The sequence below is a fragment of the Artemia franciscana genome, chromosome 13, assembly GCF_032884065.1.
Source record: "Artemia franciscana chromosome 13, ASM3288406v1, whole genome shotgun sequence".
Taxonomy (NCBI): Eukaryota; Metazoa; Arthropoda; class Branchiopoda; order Anostraca; family Artemiidae; genus Artemia; species Artemia franciscana.
Genome location: NC_088875.1, coordinates 21690965 through 21712694, shown reverse-complemented (window position 1 = coordinate 21712694; position 21730 = coordinate 21690965). Strand labels below are relative to the sequence as shown.

General features: G+C 36.5%; 1 protein-coding gene across 1 annotated transcript in view; it reads right to left on the bottom strand.

Annotated features, from left to right (window-relative positions):
- Window positions 1-21730, bottom strand: part of LOC136034653 (pre-mRNA-splicing factor ATP-dependent RNA helicase PRP16-like) — a 126379-nt gene that overhangs the window by 29360 nt on the left and 75289 nt on the right. Inside the window, exon 12 of the mRNA XM_065715965.1 lies at window positions 14569-14810. Coding sequence (XP_065572037.1) covers window positions 14569-14810 — 242 coding nt within the window. The remainder of the gene's footprint in view (window positions 1-14568; window positions 14811-21730) is intronic.

The window sequence follows — 21730 nt, the reverse complement described above, 5'->3', positions numbered from 1 at the left end:
GGATTTGGCAAGCATCAGGCACCTTCAACAGACTGACACCAATTTAGAGAATTAACAAGTACTCGCCTCGTTTAAAATTGCGCCTGTTCAACAGCAATGTGCTCTCTATATTGATGTACGCTAGCAAATGTTGCAAATTCAACCAACAACTGGGTGAACGTATCCTTGGATTCGAAAACATTTGCCTTCGAAGGATCCTCAAAATCAGTTGGCATCAAAAACTACTAATAGGAAAATCCGACTGAGAACGAAAAAGCCCATAGTAATTAAAGTTACGAAGAAACGATGATGGACATATTTGTGTCATGTTCTACGCATGCCCGAAGAGAAACTTCCCTCAAGAGTGTATCAGAGGTTGCCTGAAGGAAGACGAAGACAAGGACGACCAAAGCACACACTGCGGAGGCAGTATGATCGAGACTTGAAAGAGATCAACATTTCACTCACTCCACAATGGGAAGATATCTCTCCAGTCAAACAGCTTCATGATGACTGTTAGGCTTTGTTGACGCAATATGCGCCACTGATGGCTCACAAGGATCTAAGTTCTAAGGTAAGGTGTACTACCTGACAATCCCCCTATTACTAGGAAGTGGGCAGTCAAGACTGACAAGAATAAAATTGATATGTATACTTACCATGCAGTACTAGGAGGGATTCTTCCCAAGATTAAAATACCTTTCCAGTTATTACAGCAGAATGCACTGATTCAAGAAGAAGAAAAAGAAATATGTCTGGACATATATTGCACAGAAATTTCACAAGTTTTAAAGTGTGCAGAGACAGCTGCTGTGCCTAGTCGGAAAGTTAGAATCGGAATGGAAGTCCCGAATCAGTCTGAAAATCCTGCTCTTGGTGACACATGTAAAAGTACAAAATTCTGGAATCAGCTATGGGTTGAGTTTGATCGTCCGAGATTTGGTATCGTTAATAAAGTTCGCTTATTTATAAAGCATAAGTTTGGCAAAGCCATATCTAAGCGTAAATGTCAAGTGACCGATCAGCAAAGCGAAATAGTTAATAATGATCTAAATATAATCTGGAGATTTCTTAAGCATTGGAGATAATAAAGTGTTTCCGAAGCTGCGACCCCCCAGAAACGGAGTGGATGTCCCATTTTACTTCTGAGTTTTACCCTCCTGATCAAGAGCATGTAGAAAAGTTCAGCAAAGAACTAGATAAAGGTCTAAAATTACATGTTCGTTATATAATAACCATAAAAATCTTACTGTCGCCATCCGCAAGCTAAAAAAAAAATCGCCTGGTCTTAACAGACTCGGTGGTTTACACCTTACATATGGATGTGACTATCTTTTGTGTCACCTTGAACTTTTGTTTTAGTTTATTTTTAATATTGGTTTTGTACCTGATACTTTTCGTACCGGCATTGTTACTCCTGTATGAAACAAGAGTTAAGAACTCATATGGCACTTGTGACAAGACAAGAAGAGCTAAGAGCCAAGAGCTGATATGGTATGAGCTCTAACAAAATTCTAAGAATCAATAGATTGATTTAAAAGGGATTTAAAATCAGATGATTTAAAATCAGAGGCTTAATGCCGGTCAGGATTTAAAATAAGAGCCCTGAGTCACGATGTCCTTCTAAATATCAAAATTCATTAATATCTGATCACCCGCTCGTAAGTTATAAATACCTAATTTTTCCTCTTCCTTTAGCCCCCCAGATGGTCGAACCTGTGAAAACGACTTTATCAAGTCAATTTGTGCAGCTCCCTGACACGCCTACCAATTTTCATCGTCCTAGCACGTCCAAAAGCACCAAACTCGCCAAATCACTGAACCCCTCCCCCCAACTCCCCCAAAGAGAGCGAACCCAGTACGGTTACGTGAATCACGTATCAAGGACATTTGCTTATTCTGTCCACCATGCTTCATCCCGATTCCTCGGGATGATGTTTTCCAAGATTCTCCCTTCCAACTCCCCGCAATGTCAAAAGATCTGGTCGGGATTTGAAATAAGAGCTCTGAGACATGAATTCCTTCTAAATATCAAATATCGTTAAGATCCGATCACCTATTCGTAAGATAAAAATACCTCAATTTTCACGTTTTCCACGAATTCCGGTTTCCCCTCCAACTCCGCCCAATGTCACAGGATCTTGTCGGAATTTAAAATTAGAGCTTTAAAGCACAAGATCCTTCTAAATATCAAATTTCATTAAGATCTAGTCACCCTTTTGTAAGTTACAACTACCTCAATTTTCAAAATTACCCCCCCCCCCCCAACTCTACCAAAGAGAGCAGATCCGTTCCGGTTAGTTCAGTCACGTATCTTAGACAGGTTCTTATTCTTCCCATCCAGTTTCATCCTGATCTCTCCGCTTTAAGTATTTTCTGAGATTCCTCCCCCCCCCCCAATGACGCTGGATCCGGTTGAGAGTTAAAATTAGAGATCTGAGATACGAGGTCCTTCTAGATATGAAGTTTCATGAAGATCCGATCACTGCTTCGTAAGTTAAAAATACATAATTTTTTCTAAGTTTTCAAAATTACCCCCCCCCCCCCAATAGAGCAGATCCTTTCCAACTATGCAAATCACGTATCTAAGACTTCTGCTTATTTTTCCGACCAAGTTTCATCCCGATCCCTCCAATATAAGCGTTCTCCATGATTTTAGGTTCCCCCACCCCAAACTCCCCTTAATGTCACCAGATCCTGCCGGGATTTAAAATAGGAGCTTTGAGACACGATATCCATCTAAATATCAAATTTCATTGAGATCCAATCACCCGTTCGTAAGTTAAAAATACATCATTTTTTCTAATGTTTCAGAGTTACCCCCCCCCCCCCCAACTACCCCAAAGAGAGCGGATCCGTTCCGATTATGTCAATCATGTATCTAGGACTTGTGTTTATTTTTCCCACCAAGTTTCATCCCGATCCCTCCACTCTAAGAGTTTTCAATGATTTTAGGTTTTCACCTTCCAACTCCCCCCCCCCCCCAATGTCATCAGATCCGGCCGGGATTTAAACTAAGAGCTTTGAGACACTATATTCTTCTAAATATCAAATTTCATTGAGATTCGATCACCCGTTCGTAAGTTAAAAATACCTCATTTGTTTTTATTTTTTAGAATTAACCCCCCCCCCCCCCAACTACCACAAAGAGAGCAGATCCGTTCCGGTTATTTCAATCATGTATCTAGGTGCTTATATTCCCCACCAAGTTTCATCCTGATCCCTCCACTCTAGGTGTTTTCCAAGATTTTAGGTTTCTCCCCAAGTGCCATAAAAACGTGAAAACCCCGGCAGATTGCATGTCTTACCGTCCTATAGCTGTTTCACCTGTTCTGTATAAACTGATGAAAATGCTCGTATTGATGATATTTCAAGTAAATGTCGTACTCTTGATAATCAATTTGATTTTTAAAATGTATCGGTCGCAAGCACGTCTATTATATTTTTTAGCAAGTATGCTTATAGAAGCTGATGCGTTAAATGAGTGCAGTTTCCTGGCAAGTCATGATATCCGTAGCGCATTTGACTCCGGAATACATACTCATATGCTACTTGCAGCACAAAACCGTGGCGGGGACCAGTCGATCATTTTACCTTTTCATAATATGTATAGTAAACATTCTATCCGACTTAAAGTGCCTTCTAGAAGTGGACAAATTATTCTGTGTAACTCAGTACCAGCGAGGAAAGGGATCCGACAAAGTGCTATTTCGTCAAAACTGTTGCATAATAATAGGATCCTTGAGAGCCAGAACTCCGTAAAAATGAGATTTATTTTCCAGGGAACGGATATCTCACTGTTAAATTATGCGGCGGACATTTTAAGCAAAAGCCATTGCCTTTTTAGAATTGAAGAAAATTTTGATATACTTAGCAAAGCGTATAAACAGATCAGTCTCGCATCTTATACTAACAAAAGTGAAGGTGTTGCATTTTGCAGAAAAGGAGCGAATTCACGGGACCGTGTTGTCAAGTTTGGTGATGACGTTGTTTATCCAATTCTATTGTTTATTTAGGAATGCCTATTGGGTTGAATATGGTTTTTACACGTTCCCTAAAGATAAATCATTTTGAAGAAAAGAAGAAAAAAGCTTACAGCTTTCCATCACAAAAAAAAATAATAATGACCGGCAGATTCGAGCTCAGCTATACATTGCTTTGGTTATACCTCATTTTCTAGCTATATCACCATTTTGGAATATCTTTTCCGAAAGTGAAAAAAAAAACAGCTGCGCTCAGATTATTATAAATATGAAAAATTTCAGCTCAATTTAAGACCGTGGTCAAGGAATGTGTCTGTGTCAGTTATATATATATATATATATATATATATATATATATATATATATATATATATATATATATATATATATATATATATATATATATATATATATATATTGTTGCTAAAAAGAGGAATATATTAACAGGATAAGTTTGTTTTGGTGTTACTTGGTTGTTCTACATTTGCTGTTTTTTTTTCATAGGCATGTATTTTGGGGGTGATACCTGACAAGGGGATGACATGGAAATTCTGTGGTAGGCACAACACTTGACTGGGTAGAGAATTTAAAGTGCCGAAACCCTATAGGCAAGTGTATTCTCCTGATGAGCCCTTGTGTTGGGTTGTTGCCTCTGAATTATTTGTCTTTATTGTTTGGTAAATGACGACTTATACTTATTGACGACATGACTGCCTGTCCATGGATTATTCTTTATGGTTGATCGTGTATGGCTATGCTGTTTGACCTATGTGATTGTATGGATGAGTAGCACCCCAACACCTAGTTGGTGGGGCGCTTCGCGCCCCCCAAGCCCCCCCTCGCGCGTAAGTCGTTACGCGCCATATTAGTTACGCGCCATTGTAGCTGTGTCCCTGTGTCCCACCTGTGAATAGAGATAGATATAAATATATATTTTTAACTACGTAAAACATGCGAATATACAACATTCTTCGCTGTCCCATTGTCTGTGCATATAAATAGCATTTGTATTCCCTGTGTCCCGGTCGTCATTTGTGTCCTGGTGTCCCAGTTTGTAATTTCTCTTTGAGTGTCCCGGTCGTCATTTATATTCCCTGTGTCCCAGTGTCCCGGTCGTCATTTGTGTCCGGGCGTCCCGGTCTGTAATTTCTATTCAAACAATCCCTGTGTCTCAGTCGTCAATTATATATCCCGCCTGTGCCCCCGGCGTCCCCGTTGTAGTTGTGTCCCTGTGTCCCGGTCGTCATTTATATTCCCGGTCGTGATTTGTGTCCGGGTGTCCCAGTCTGTAATTTTTCTTTGAGGTTCCCGGTCGTCATTTATATTCCCTCTGTGTCGGTCGTCATTTGTGTCCCGGTCTGTAATTTCTCTTTGAGTGTTTTTTCTTTTTAGTTTTTTTTAGTTTTTTACATTTTTCAGTTTTTTTTTGTTCTTTATTTTTCAGCGTCACTATGAAGTACATATCGCCGAACCTTTGTTTTTTAACTTAAATCTGGTAGGCATTGATGACCTTATCCAAGTCAAAATCCCAAACCCAATCATCATCGCTATAATTTACAGTTTTGATATGTTTTGACTCTCGCTTTCCAGGTGGATTTTCATCTAACTGCGCGGTTTTGCGTTCTTTAGCCGCAAGCCTGTTTTCTTACTGTTCTTGTGAATCCTCGGCACGCTTTCTTTTCTTACTTTCTCTATCAGCTGCAAGCCTGTTTTCTTGCTGTTCTTGTGATTCCTCGGCACGCTTTCTTTTCTTACTTTCTCTATCAGCGGCAAGTTTTTTGGCATAGACTCTTTGAGCAGCTTCCTCGGCTGTTGCCATTGTAGGTTCTTCAGTCATTCAGGCAAAAATGACGACAACTAACTTCATGACGTCACCTGACAGACAGACAGACACACAGACAGACAACTTATTTATATATATATATATATATATATATATATATATATATATATATATATATATATATATATATATATATATATATATATATATATATATGTATATATACATAAATATACATATATGTATATATACATAAATATACATATATATCTATCTATCTATATATATAAAAATAAGTTGTCTGTCTGTGGATCTGTGGATCAGGTGACGTCATGTTTCTGTGTCGGCTGACGTCATGAAATTAGTTGTCGGGTGACGTCATGTTTCTGTGTCGGCTGACGTCATGAAATTAGTTGCCGTCATTTTTGTTTTGACGGTGACGTCATTCAAGTTATATAAGACATATGTTCACGTAGAAATATATTAATGTTTAAGTTTACAATGACTGATGAAGATGCTCAAATAGTCTATGCCAAAAAACTTGCTGCTGATAGAGGAAGTCAGAAAAGAAAGCGTGCCTAGGAACTACCAGAGCAACGCGAAAGCAGACTTGCTGCTAAAAGAGAAAGTGAAAAAAGAAGGCGTGCCGAGGAATCAAAAGAACAGCAGGGAAACAGGTTTGAGGCTGATAGAGAAAGAAAGAACAGAAAGTGTGCCGAGGAACTACCAGAGCAACGCGGAAGCAGACTTGCTGCTAAAAGAGAATGTGAAAAAAGAAGGCTTGCCGAGGAATTACAAGAACAGCAAGAAATCAGGCTTGCTGCTGATAGAGAAAGTAAGAAAAGAAAGCGTGCCGAGGAATCACAAGAACAGCAAGAAATCAGGCTTGCTGCAGATAGAGAAAGTAAGAAAATAAAGCGTGCCGAGGAATCAGAGCAACCTGAAAGTTATCGCCTGGCATTCAGGTACAACCCAGTCGATGATTATAGCTTGAGTAGATGTGTTCAAGTCGGGACAATGTCTAAAATTTGTCCCTATTGCAAGGCCTTGAAATTCAATGGTGAAACAATGGGAATGTGTTGCGCCTCAGGAAAAGTTAAACTTCCTCTATTGGCTGCACCACCAGAGCCATTGAAGACTTTCCTTACTGGAACTAGGTCAGAATCTAAGCGTTTTTTGTCAAAAATCAGAAAATACAACTCATGTTTCCAAATGACGTCGTTTGGAGCCCAAACCGAAAATCCAGATCAATTTATGTCTACTTTCAAAGTAAAAGGGCAAATTTATCATAAAGCAGGGTCCCTTCTATCATTCTCAGGCGAGAATCATAAATTTTTACAATTGTACTTCATCAGTGATAGAAATTCTGAATTGAATGCACGTTGCGAAATTTCTCCCAACGTTGAAAGGACAATCGTTTCCCAATTGCAACATCTTTTCCACGAAAATAATAATTTAGTGCGTCTGTTCAAAACAGCAATCGATTTGATGCCTACTGATACGCATCAAATTGTTATTTCCGCTGACAAAACACCTCCTGGCCAACATGTGCGTAGATACAATGCTCCGACTACCGACGAAGTGAAATTGTTATGGTCGGTGATCAGTTTTTACCTCGAGATATTATTCTTCATAAGCGAAACGCTCAGTTGTTAAGAATTGCTGAAACTCATCGATGCTACGATGCCCTACAATATCCTTTAATTTTTTGGGATGGAGCCGACGGCTATCACTTTAATATTAAATTGATGAATCCAGCCACTGACAAAGAAATGAATAAGAAATGCAGTGCAATGCATTATTATTCCTATAGACTAATGATTCGGCAGGATGAAGAAAATTATATTTTAAAATGCCGTGAATTGTTTCACCAATTTGTCGTGGATATGTATGCTAAAACTGAATCAGAACGTTTGCTATATATCCGCCTGAATCAGACCAAGCTCCGCTCTGAACAATATATTCATTAGCGAGATGCAGTTATAAATGACGGTAATACCACAAACGTTGGAAGATTAACAATTTTACCTTCGTCATATGCTGGCAGTCCCCGTCATATGCATGAATATGCTCAAGATGCTATTGCGTATGTTCGTCTCTATGGTCGTCCAGATTTATTTATTACATTTACATGTAATCAATCTTGGGACGAGATACTGCAGCTTTTACTTCAAGGACAATCGGCGGTTCATAGGCATGACATTACGGCACGTGTCTTCCGGCAAAAGTTGAAATCACTGATAAACTACCTTGTAAAACGTGAAGTATTTGGGTCAGTGCGATGCTGGATGTACTCAGTGGAATGGCAAAAACGAGGTTTGCCACACGCACATATACTAATCTGGCTACATAAAAAAATTACTTCGAACGAAATTGATGATTTGATTTCCGCTGAAATACCTGATAAAAATGTCGATAAGGGATTACATGATATTATTGTAAAAAATATGATACATGGACCTTGTGGTGCACTGAACGAAAATTCACCATGCATGGCCAAAGGAAGGTGCACAAAGCAATATCCTCGACTTTTAGTACCCAAGACAATTACTGGCAATGATGGTTATCCACAATATAGAAAAAGATCTACTGAAGATGGCGGTAAAACAGCAATAATAAAGAAGCGTAACGGTACCACCATCGAAGTAGATAACCAGTGGGTTGTTCCATATTCCCCATTATTATCAAAAACATTTAATGCACACATAAACGTTGAATACTGTAACTCCGTAAAGGCAATCAAATACATATGTAAATACGTCAACAAAGGCAGTGACATGGCAGTTTTTGGCTTGCAGTCCGAAATCAAAGATTTCGATGAAATCGTAGAATATCAGGCTGGAAGATACATAAGCAGTAATGAAGCTGTTTGGCGAATTCTTTCATTTCCGATACATGAACGTAGTCCAGCTGTTGTTCACTTAGCGGTACATTTACAGAATGGTCAACGTGTTTATTTCACGGAAACCAACGTGCAACAAAGAGTCCTGAATTCACCGGATACAACATTAACAGCTTTTTTTTTCGCTTTGCAAAAATGATTCTTTTGCAAAAAAACTGCTGTATACTGAAGTGCCTTCGTATAACACGTGGAATACTAAAAATAAAGTATTTGAACGTCGAAAACAGGGTAAGTCGACGGCCAACCTACCATCTTCAAAGATACCACGATAGGAAGACTCTACACCGTTCACCCCAATCAACATGAATGCTTCTTTCTACGCCTGCTTTTGGTGAATGTACCCGGTCCGACATCCTTTGAGTATTTGAGGACTGTAAATGGTACTATACATGACACTTACCGTAGTGCATGCCAAGCTCTGAATTTATTGGAGAATGACCAACACTGGGATAACTGCATCAATGACGCGTGCGAAACGTCAACCCCAAGTCAAATTCGTGCATTGTTTGGCATCATTTTAACAACTTGCTCTCCATCAGCTCCTACAGAGTTATGGGAAAAATATAAGTCAAAAATGTCCGAAGATATACTCCATCGAAAACCGTCAGATATTAGAGACGTCAGATATGACTTTTTATTTTACATCAGAAATTTATAACTACAGTTTAGTTGTTATAGAAGATTTGTGCGTAAGTATGGCAAACAAACCTCTTCAGGATTTGGGAATGCCTTCACCTAACCGTATCGCTGCTGTTTCGACATGTGTAGAATTGGATCGTGAACAAAGTTACAGTACGAGTGATCTATTGTCACATGTACAAAATAACATTTCCAAGTTAACGTCGGAACAAAAAGACATTTATGATACGATAATGCATTGTGTCGATAACAACGTTGGAGAAATTTTCTTTTTGGATGCGCCAGGAGGTACTGGTAAAACGTTTGTGATAAAACTGATTCTGGCATCAATTCGATCAAAAAATGATATAGCGTTGACAATCGCGTCGTCCGGAATAGCCGCAACATTGCTGCCTGGTGGAAGAACTGCTCATTCCGCTTTGAAATTGTCTCTGAACTTGCATTCTACAGAAACTCCCACGTGCAATATTTCCAAATCATCTGGGATGGGTAAAGTATTGCAGCAATGCAAACTTATTATTTGGGATGAGTGCACAATGGCACACAAAAAATCGCTCGAGGCTCTGGATCAATGCTTGAAAGATTTGCGAGGGAAGTCGAAACCCTTTGGCAGCACCTTAATATTGCTTGCGGGAGATTTCAGGCAAACGTTACCTATAATACCTAGATCAACTCCTGCAGACGAAATGAATGCTTGCCTGAAAAATTCTAATTTATGGGCACACGTAAAAACATTAAAATTAACTACAAATATGCGTGTCCGATTGCAAAACGATGACTCTGGTCAAACATTTTCAGATCAATTGCTGGCAATGGGAAACGGAAAGCTCCCAGTAGACTCAATTTCAGGACGTATACAACTACCTGCTGATTTCTGTAATTTAGTGACGTCCAAAAATGAATTGATTGAAAAAGTATTTCCGAATATTCTAAAAAATTATAAAAATGATAAATGGCTAAGTGAAAGAGCGATTCTCGCACCCAAAAATATAGACGTCCACGAAATCAACAATATTGTTTTGACCAAGATTCGAGACCAGGCAGTCCTTTACAAGTCAGTCGACACAGTTTTGGAACCAAATGAAGCGGTCAATTATCCATCTGAATTTTTAAATTCCATAGATCTTTCAGGGTTTCCACCACACGTGCTACAACTAAAAATAGGCGTACCAATAATACTTTTAAGAAATATAAACCCACCAAAGCTTTGCAATGGCACTCGACTTGCCGTAAAAAAAACAATGGAAAACCTAATAGAGGCCACAATCTTGACAGGGCCTTTTGAGGGTAAGGCTGTTCTTATTCCTCGCATTCCCATGATTCCAACGGATCTGCCTTTTCAATTTAAAAGATTGCAATTCCCAATTCGATTAGCATTTGCAATCACCATTAACAAAGCTCAAGGTCAATCATTAGAAAAATGTGGAATAGATCTTAATACTGATTGTTTTTCCCATGGACAATTGTACGTTGCATGTTCGAGGGTCGGTAAACCTGACAATCTATTTATATGCAGCGACAATCGGACAGCGAAGAATGTTGTATATTCGCAAGTTTTACGCAGTTAATTTGTATTTTGGAACCAAATGAAGCGGTTAATTATCCATCTGAATTTTTAAATTCCATAGATCCTTCAGGGTTTCCACCACACGTGCTACAACTAAAATAGGCGTACCAATAATACTTTTAAGAAATATCAACCCACCAGAGCTTTGCAATGGCACGCGACTTGCCGTAAAAAAAAACAATGGAAAACCTAATAGAGGCCACAATCTTGACAGGGCCTTATGAGGGTGAGGCTGTTCTTATTCCTCGCAATCCCATGATTCCAACGGATCTGCTTTTTCAATTTAAAAGATTGCAATTCCCAATTCGATTAGCATTTGCAACCACCATCAACAAAGCTCAAGGGCAATCACTAGAAAAATGCGGTATAGATCTTAATACAGATTGCTTTACCAATGTACAATTGTATGTTGCATCTTTGAGGGTCGGTAAACCTGACAATCTATACGCACAGACAATGGGACAGCGAAGACTGTTGTATATTCACAAGTTTTACGTAGTTAATTTGCATTGTATCTATCTATCTATCTATCTATATAAAAACGAGTTGTGTGTATGCATGTTAGTTTGTTTGTAAAAAGAGCGTTTGCATATGACGTCATTATTAGTACATACGGCTTTGTATATGGACAGACAATGGGAAAGCCAAGAATGTTGTATATTCGCAATTTTTACGTAGTTTGAAACACATATATAAATCTATCTATATTCACAGGTGGGACACAGGGACACAACTACAATGGCGCGTAACTAATATCTATATATATATATATAAATAAGTTGTTTGTCTGTCTGTTGACCGACGTCATGTTTGTGTGTCGACTGACGTCATCATAAGGATTGAGCATTATGCCATCATGAAGTTGTTTGTCGACTCACGTCATGTTTTTCGACTGACGAAATTACAGACCGGGACACCGGGACACAAATAACGACCGGGACACAGGGAATATAAATGACGACCGGGACACTCAAAGAGAAATTACAGACTGGGACACCGGGACACAAATGACGACCGGGACACAGGGAATATAAATGAAGACCGGGACACAGGGACACAACTACAACGGGGACGCCGGGGGGCACAGGGGGGGATATATAAATGACGACGGGGACACAGGGAATGTTCGATTAGTAATCATCATCAACAAAGCTCAAGGGCAATCCTTAGAATAATGAGGTATAGATCTGAATACGGATTGTATTTCCCATGGACAATTATATGTTGCATGTTCAAGAGTCGGTAAACCTGACAATCTATTTATAGGTACAGACAATGGGACAGCGAAGAATGTTGTATATTCGCAAGTTTTACGTAGTTAAAAACATATATATCTATATATATAAAAATAAGTTGTCTGTCTGTGGATCAGGTGACGTCATGTTTCTGTGTCGACTGACGTCATGAAGTTAGTTGTCGTCATTTTTGCTATGACGGTGACGTCATTAAAGATATTTAAGACATATATGTTCACGTAGAAATCTATTAATGTTTAAGTTTAAAATGACTGATGAACTTACAATGGTAAAAGCCGATGAAGATGCTCAAAGAGTCTATGCCAAAAAACTTGCTGCTGATAGAGAAAGTCAGAAAAGAAAGCGTGCCGAGGAATCAAAAGAACAGCAAGGAAACAGGCTTGAGGCTAAAGAACGCAAAACCGCGCAGTTAGATGAAGATCCACCTGGACAGCGAGAGTCAAAACATATCAAAACTGAAAATGATAGCGATGATGATTGGGTTTGGGATTTTGACTTGGATAAGGTCATCAATGCCTACCAGATTTTAGCTAAGAAAACAAAGGTTCGGCGATATGTATTTCATAGTGAAGCTGAAAAAAAAAGAAGAAAAAGAAAACTGAAAAAAGAAAAAATGTAAAAAACATGACGACCGGGACACGGGGAATATAAATGACGACCAGGACACGCTGAAAAATAAAGAAGAAAAAGAAAACTGAAAAAAGAAAAAATGTAAAAAACTAAAAAATACTAAAAAGAAAAAACACTCAAAGAGAAATTACAGACCGGGACACAAATGACGACCGGGACAGAGGGAATATAAATAACGACCGGGACACTCAAAGAGAAATTACAGACTGGGATACCGGGACACAAATGACGACCGGGACACAGGGAATATAAATGACGACCAGGACACAGGTATTTAAGAATATCGTTCAAAGACAAATTTTTAATTGTAAGAAGACCGTTGAAAGAGAAATTTCTAATTGTAAAATGACTGAAGAACCTACAATGGCAACACCCGAGGAAGCTGCTCAAAACGAATGTATTCAAGCCGAAGTAGCTGAGTTGGTAAAGCGTTATGTTTCAGGTTCTAGGTCCGAGAGGCTCCAGGTTTGAACCTTGGCTTTAGCATTAATACAAAAGAAGAAAAAAACTAAAAAAGGTAAAAACTACAAAAAAATTAAAAAGAAATATATATATATATATATATATATATATATATATATATATATATATATATATATATATATATATATATATATATATATATATATATATATATATAAATAAGTTGTCTGTCTGTGTAACGATGACTCTGGTCAAACATTTTCAGATCAATTGCTGGCAATTGGAAACGGAAAGCTCCCAGTAGTGGGAAAGCCAAGAATGTTGTATATTCGCAATTTTTACGTAGTTTGAAACACATATATAAATCTATCTATATTCACAGGTGGGACACAGGGACACAACTACAATGGCGCGTAACTAATATGGCGCGTAACGACTTACGCGCGCGGGGGGGCTTGGGGGGGCGCGAAGCGCCCCACCAGCTAGGTGTTGGGGTTCAGCGCCCCAGAAACATGTGGGGTGTCAGAGCCAGTTACTCGTTTCTAAGTAGCAAATCGCTTAATTGCACAAAGCTTATGAGGCTACCCTTATTACCCCCTACCACAGGGTGTCAGGCACTTTTTGAAGGGATTGTGGGAGTAGTGAACGCTAAGTACCGTTATTTATTTTCGAATTTGCAGCCTAAGATGATTGTGTTATTCATCGTAGAGTAAAATTCCATCCGAGCAGTTTTCTGTTATGTAACGCGCATTTCCTAATGTCTCTCCATCTAATCCTTCACTGTATTATTTACAAATTTCATGACAAAATTCCTTTTGATTATTTATCCTTTCTTTGTTAATCTCATCCATTAATTTGCTCTTCATTGGCTGTATAATGTCGGACTCTGAGTATGTTTCCTTAATCCATGCCAATCTTTGTATGACGGATTGGACAGGAAAGTCATTCTTAAAAAATTCCCAAATGTCATTTAGCTGTTCAGCCGGTCCCCGACTAATGATTTTCGCTTGCTCCAGATTTTTAGTTATTTTTTCCTGATACTCTTTTGTGTGTTTTTTTCGTCAAAATCCCAATATACTCCTTTTTGCTGGAATTCATGGGTTTTTGCAGTGTATTTAATATTCATTACGCCATAATGGTGAGTCCCAGTAGAAAAGTGAGAGCTAAAGTCGTCCATGAATTGCAAGGCCTCCTTCCGAAAAACTGAATAAAATAAGTTACTGTTATACTTGAAAATGGCTATCAAATGTGCAAGCAATCGAAATTAAATTTCTGTCAACAATAAGAAAAAAAAGAAAAAAAGAAAATCTATTAGGATATTAATTAAACAAGAATGGTTAGAACCAGCATAGGACATGTTTACCATTCAAAAGTTATAAAAATACTTCATTGAAAAAAAAACTTACTTTCAGCTTACAATAGCCGCTATCTACAACATACATGATACCATCAACAGTCAACGAAGTTTCGGCGATATTTGTGGCAACTACACATTTTCGGATACCCTCAGGAGACTTCTGGAAAATTTTAGCTTGTAGGTCGGAAGGGAGTTGGGAGTAAATGGGAAGAACTAATAGCTCGGGTGCTTCATCCACTTCAGCTAATCTTTCGGCCAACACTTCACAAGTTATTTCTATATCTTCTTGACCTGGAAAGAGGTTAAATTCATTTCAACTTGTTTTATATTTCGAAAATTCTTATCGTTCCACGTAAAATTGTTCTATTCCTTTCTCAAACTTTACAGTAAAGCAAGAAAATAGGTTTAATTAAATTGTGAAAAAAGACAAATTGTTTCAGGAAAAGACTTAAGCCTATTTGTTATTTTAGGAAACAAAACAAATTTCTTTGTAAATGACCTAGACATGTATTTCTATACAGAAGCTAACCTTTAAGACAAAACATGGATGAGTAAGATACATATATACTCAGGTGTCTCAACAGAACTGGGGTTAGAATGACATCGGCCCCACAAAAGACCAAAGACGATTGATATTCTTTAAAATTAACCCCCTCCCCCCATAAAACCATTTTTTAACTACTATAAAAAAGTAAATGCGCAAAACTACGGCGGATCGAATATATTCACTGAATACTCATATCAGGATTGTATTCAGGATTTTTTTTTCGGGGATGAGGGGGGGGTATAAAAACAATTTTTCCAGGAAGGGGCACAAGTTTTTTTTTAAACGCATCAAAAATTTGTTTATACTCATTTTTGTTACGTTTTCACGAGTCGGACAAACATTTCGGGGGAGAGGGGGGGGGGGTTCAAACCCCTTAACCCACCTACCGGATACGGCCTTGACTCAGATGATGCATAAAATTTTAATTGCAATGTAACATTTTGATTCATGAACATAAAACTTATAGAACTCTACAAATATTCCTACAATCAGCCAGAGATGGAAATCAACCAATTAAAACCAACAGAAATTAATAATAAAAAAAATGAAAAAATGTTTTCCCAAAAGTAGAGTAATATCAACATCTAGAAAGAGCAGAAATACGAATCAAACTTATGACGAACAGAAAGTACTATGAATAAACAAATTAGAACCAAAAATGAATAGTAATTATAACGAATACTCATGGCAAACTTAAAATTTAAATATTACAACGAGTTCGCTTTAATAAATGAAACCTGGAACGAACAGAAATTAAAATAATAATCAAGTCAAAGCTGAAATGAGCAGAAACTACCAAAATAAAAGGGGGGGCCCTTTTAAACACTTAAGAGTCACTTGGGTTTTACTGAAAACAAAAGGTATTTTAGAAATCATCTCTCTTAAACACTGGACTGTCAAAAAACTGATCAAGCTTTCAGGAATTATTTTATTGTTATGAATCAAAATAATTTCTTAGACCACACAGCCTTTCTATTTACAATTAAAACGAAATGAAAATATACAAAAAAGCGTATCGGCGTTTGTATTTTTCTCTTGTTCTAGACATGTTCTGTTTGTACTTTTTCTTTTCTTTTTTTACTCTTTGATAAAGGCTTCCACAAACATTTAGAATTTAGTTATTATTAGTGAAAAAAAAGTTTTTTTTTGTTTTGTTTTTTATTGAAAATTTATTCCCATTTTTCAATATTTTCATTACATTTTAGTAATTATAGATCACAATATTTTTAACAATCAATCTAATTTTATTAATCCAATATGCAATAATTTTTTATTAATACTCATTTTAAAAGTGCTCTTTTCCAATGCATCAAAGTCAAGACGAATCCGATATATATATATATATATATATATATATATATATATATATATATATATATATATATATATATATATATATATATATATATGTATATATATATGTATATATATATATATATATATATATATATATATATATATATATATATATATATGTATATATATATATATATATATATATATATATATATATATATATATATATATGTATATATATATATATATATATATATATATATATATATATATATATATATATATATATATATATATATATATATATATATATATATATATATATATATATATATATATTCACCAATATAAGATATTACCTCAAAAAGCTAAACTGATCACTTCAAAAATTAGCAATTGACGTAATCAATTCCTAAACCTTGAATGAAAAACTTTTGTTTGAAATACATAATTTTTACGGTGTAGCATTAATAATGTTCTGCCCTTTTGTTAATAAATAAAAAAAACTAGTTTTTTTAACTGAAAGTAAGGAGCGACATTACAACTTAAAACGAACAGAAATTACTCCGTATATGAAATGGGTTGTCCCCTCCGCAGTCCCTCGCTCTTTACGCTAAAGTTTTTAATTGTTTTAAAAAGTAGAATTGTGGCAAAGAGTCAAACTTTAGCGTAAAGAGCGAGGGACTGCGGAGGGGACAACCCATTTCATATACGGAGTAATTTCTGTTCGTTTTAAGTTTTAATGTCGCTCCTTACTTTCAGTTAAAAAAACTAGTTTTTTTTATTTAATTTCTGAACGTTTTAGAATTAATGCATGTTTGATTTTGGCTCTCCGCACATAAATTATTGAAATGAAATTAGTATATTAATTTTTTTTTGGCTAAAACGTCTGTACACTTCCCAATAACCATTACTATATGTAAACACTGGTCAAAGTTTGTAACTTGCAGCCCCTCTCCCAGGAATTGTGGGGGAGTAAGTCATTCCCAAAGACATAGTTATAATGGTTTTCGACTATGCGGAACAAAATGACTATCTTAAAATTTTAATCTATTGACTTTTGGAAAAAAAATTAGCGTGGGAGGGGGCCTATTTGCCCTCCAATTTTTCTATCACTTAAAAGGGCACTAGAACTTTTCATTTCCGTAAGAAGGAGCCCTCTTGCGACACTCTAAGACTACCTGGTCGATACGATGACCCCTGGGGAAAAGAAAAAAACAACAACAAACAAACAAATAAACACGCACCCGTGATTTGTCTTCTGGCAAAAAATATGAAATTCCACATTTTTTTAGATAGGAGCTTGAAATTTTTGCTATAGAGTTCTCTGATATGCCGAATGCGATAGTGTGATTTTCGTTAACATTCTATGACTTTTAGGGGATGTTTCCCCTTTTTTTCCAAAATAGGGCAAATTTTCTCAGGCTCGTAACTTTTGATGACAAAGACTAAATTAATTGGAACTTATATATTTAGAATCTGCGTGAAAATTCGATTCTTTTGATGTATCTTTTAGCATCAAAATTCGGTTTTTTAGAGTTCCGTTTACTATTGAGCCGGGTCGCCCCTTACTACAGTTCTTTACCACGAACTGTTTGAAAAGAAAATAATTCGGTATTTCGGGGCTTCTGACATTATTACTCCTTTGCGGAAGTTAGGCTCAAAATTGAAAAATGATTATATTTTTTCTCTGGGCCCCTTCCACCTCTTAGTTCGTTTATTTTCCCGTTAGTTTTCACCTGTTTTCGCTTTATAGTTGTGTTATCTCTTAGCAGTTCTTTCGTTAGTTGAGTTATGGTTGTGGTATATATGTTTTATCGCTCGTATAGTTGTGTTATTTTCAAATTATACTCCATAATAGAGAGGCTCCGAACACCCAGCATTGTATATTAAGCTCTGAATTTGACGTTTTTTCTAACGTGACCAGATTCGTCCTGCGCCCTTTTCATTGAATTTTTTCCCCCATGGCATATTTCTCCAAGGAAAGATCCTCCCACATAGCCCCCTCCCTCAACCCTACCCCCAAAACCAAAAAAATCCCCCTGAAAACGTCTGTACACTTCCCAATAACCATTATTATATGTAAAAACTGGTTGAAGTTTGTAACTTGCAGCCCCTCCCCCAGGAACTGTGGGGGAGTAAGTCACCCCCAAATACATAGTTATTATGATTTTCGACTATGCTGAACAAAATGGCTATCTCAAAATTTTGATCCGTTGACTTTGGGAAAAAATGAGCGTGGGAGGGGGCCTAGATGCCCTCCAATTTTTTTGGTCACTTAAAAAGGGCACTAGAACTTTTCATTTCCGTTAGAATGAGCCCTCTTGCGACATTCTAGGACCACTTGGTCGATACGATCACCCCTGGAAAAAAAAAAAAAAAAAAAAAAAAAAAAAAAAAAAAAAAAAAAAAACAAATAAACACGCACCCGTGATTTGTCTTCTGGCAAAAAATGCAAAATTCCACATTTTTGTAGATAGGAGCTTGAAACTTCTACAATAGGGTTCTCTGATACGCTGAATCTGATGGTCTCATTTTCGTTAAGATCCTACGACTTTTAAGGGTGTTTCCCCCTATTTTCCTAAATAAGGCAAATTTTCCCAGGCTCGTAACTTTTGATGGGTAAGACTAAACTTGATGAAACTTATATATTTAAAATCAACATTAAAATGCGATTCTTTTGATGTAGCTATTGATATCAAAATTCAATTTTTTAGAGTTTTGGTTACCATTGAGCCGGATCGCTCCTTACTACAGTTCGTTACCACGAACTGTTTGATTTCTGTTTGCTTGAGTTTGTTTTAGCTATGTGTTTTAGCAATCTATTTGTTTTAGCTATCATTAATTCGTTCATAGCAATATCTTATGCTTTTCAGACCTACTTGATTATTAATTTTAGTTTTTGTAAGTATTTAAGTTTTTTTTATTAATATTAATTTCTGTTCATTTAAACATTTTTGAAAATGTCCGTTTTAGTCAGTTACGTGAATAAATAGGAACCAACAATTTGTTCTATTGGATTGTTTAACGGGAACAGGCTTGTTTTGGTGAGAGTTTCTACAAACAAAACTTTGTCAGCATATTTATGAGAGAGTTCGCGTTGCATTAATAAGTTGTTGTTTGTTAATTTTTGTAGATGAAAAACAAGACTTCTGAGCTTGAGGAAGGTTGGGAGAGGACACAAAGCTAAATTTTGACAGAAGATGGTAGATTCTATCGCACAAAAAATTAAATTCTCTGAAGCCTTTCTAGAAAGTTTGCCTAATCAACTATTTAGATTTTGTAACCAGATTTTGCTTCAACCATAAGAATTTTTGCAATGATAAATACAGTTTCTTTCTACGAGTTTTTGAGATTTTAAAAGAATAGAAACTTATAACTGTTTCTTAAATAAGATGGATGTTACAAAAATTAACTTAACTAGGAAGATGTCAGAGATGCTTCAAATTTACTATTTACTAATATTTACTAAAGCCTAAATTTCGTCAGAAAAAGCAGACGATGGAATTTTACGCTAAGAAGTCGTAAGCGACCAAAAATTCGTGCTTAAGAACTCGAATTTTACATTAAAGCTGTTTACTTTAGAGGCCCAATAAAACTTTTTATTTTAGCACTGTGTTTTCAGTATGTTTCCAAATCAAAGCCGCAGAACCAAAGTACACCTCCAGATTTTTGAACACCCTAAGACTGTTGAGACCTGACTAAAAAATGTGTTCAGAAGCACAGGATCATGGTTTGAATAAAATCAACCTGTTTCCAGCCATTAATCTTTAGACGAAACAGCTCGTGATGATGAACTGCAAGCAAGGAACGACTCAGGCTAACAGCGACCAAAGAATTTTAGTACATAATAAAATTATTTTTTTTATGCTGACTCCGAACACGAAAATTTATTACGTTCAGTTACCAATCAAAAGCAACAAGCCTGAGAAAATTTTCCGGGTTTTTGGAAAACGTGGGAAACAACCTCGAGAAGAGAAGTGAGCTTGTATCTACGAAAATATAGATTTTGCAACGTTTCCCAGAAAGAAAGTCACTGATGCATGTTAATTCGTTTTTTTTTTCGAAGCGGTTATTGTACCAAACTAACGATCCTAGAAGCTGAGTAGAGGGACTAATCGAACAAAAATTAAAGGCAAGAATTAAAAGCCATAGTGCCGTTTTTAAGTGGCCAAAAAGACTATACTGCAGAAAACTGATATTTTCTGCCATTTTGCGGAGAAATTACGTGGAGTTGCAGAGGAAATAGTGCCGGCCGGTGGTAAATTCATTCCCAAAATCATTACTAGAGGCAAAAAAATCCATAAGTGCTTAAAATAAAAGACTAATTTATAAGACTCTCAATAGTCTTTCATTGGCCATGAAATCAGTGCATTTTAGTATATAATCTTGATTCCCCAAAACTTCAAGCATGATCAGTTTTCAGCAAAGGGCTACTTTTCAAAATTGTACAAATTTAGGAAAATATTTTGAGTCCATTTATTTGAAGATGATATTTAAAATTGGATAATTATATTTTATTTAAAAAAGCAAATATACGAAGTGAGCTCTTTTCCTCGAAGCATTGTCGCGTAAAACTTAAATTTAGATTTAAGGAATCAGGTTTGAGAGGTGGTGGCTTTTCTCGCAGTTAGTGTAACCCAGGATGAACTATAAAAACGAACAAATATCAAGACAAACAAACAATTTTTGTCAAATGAATCTAAAGAGCTGACATTAAAGCTTAAAACAAACAGAAATTATTCCGTGTATGAGGTGGTGGGCCCTACTTAATCCCCCACTCTTTACATTAAGGTTTGAATTTTTGTCCTGATTCTCTATGAGCGACTGCTCAAGCATAAGGGCGGGTCAATATGGAATGTTACGTAAACCACAAATAAAAAGTTAACATAAAGAGCAGGTGGTTCAGGAAAAGCAGCTTACCTAATATACAGAATAATCTTTGCCCGTTTTAAGTTAGTCGTTCTTTACATTCAGTCGAGAAAACCTAGTTTTTTATTGCAATCATATATAACACGTAAAATTTGAGTCCAGTACTAACGTTTGCACATCTCATTTAAATCTGTCATAAAAACATTATATGACAGAACGATCTTAAAGCTGACATCAACCTATGTTCTAAGGTTATAATATGGAAACATTTAAGTTTAGATCTGAAACAGAGAAAACCGAAAAATTGTGTATCCTTAAGAAGCTACTCAAATATATGGTACAACACTCAAACTGAAACTTGGTTCCTAGAAGCATAGGTAAGTGTAGAGTTGTAGCTCATTTCGGGCGTGTTAGTACTTATGAATCTAAAAAACAAAAACAAAATAAAACTGGAATCACTTAGCACTAAATCCTTCAAATGAAATCGAACAACAAT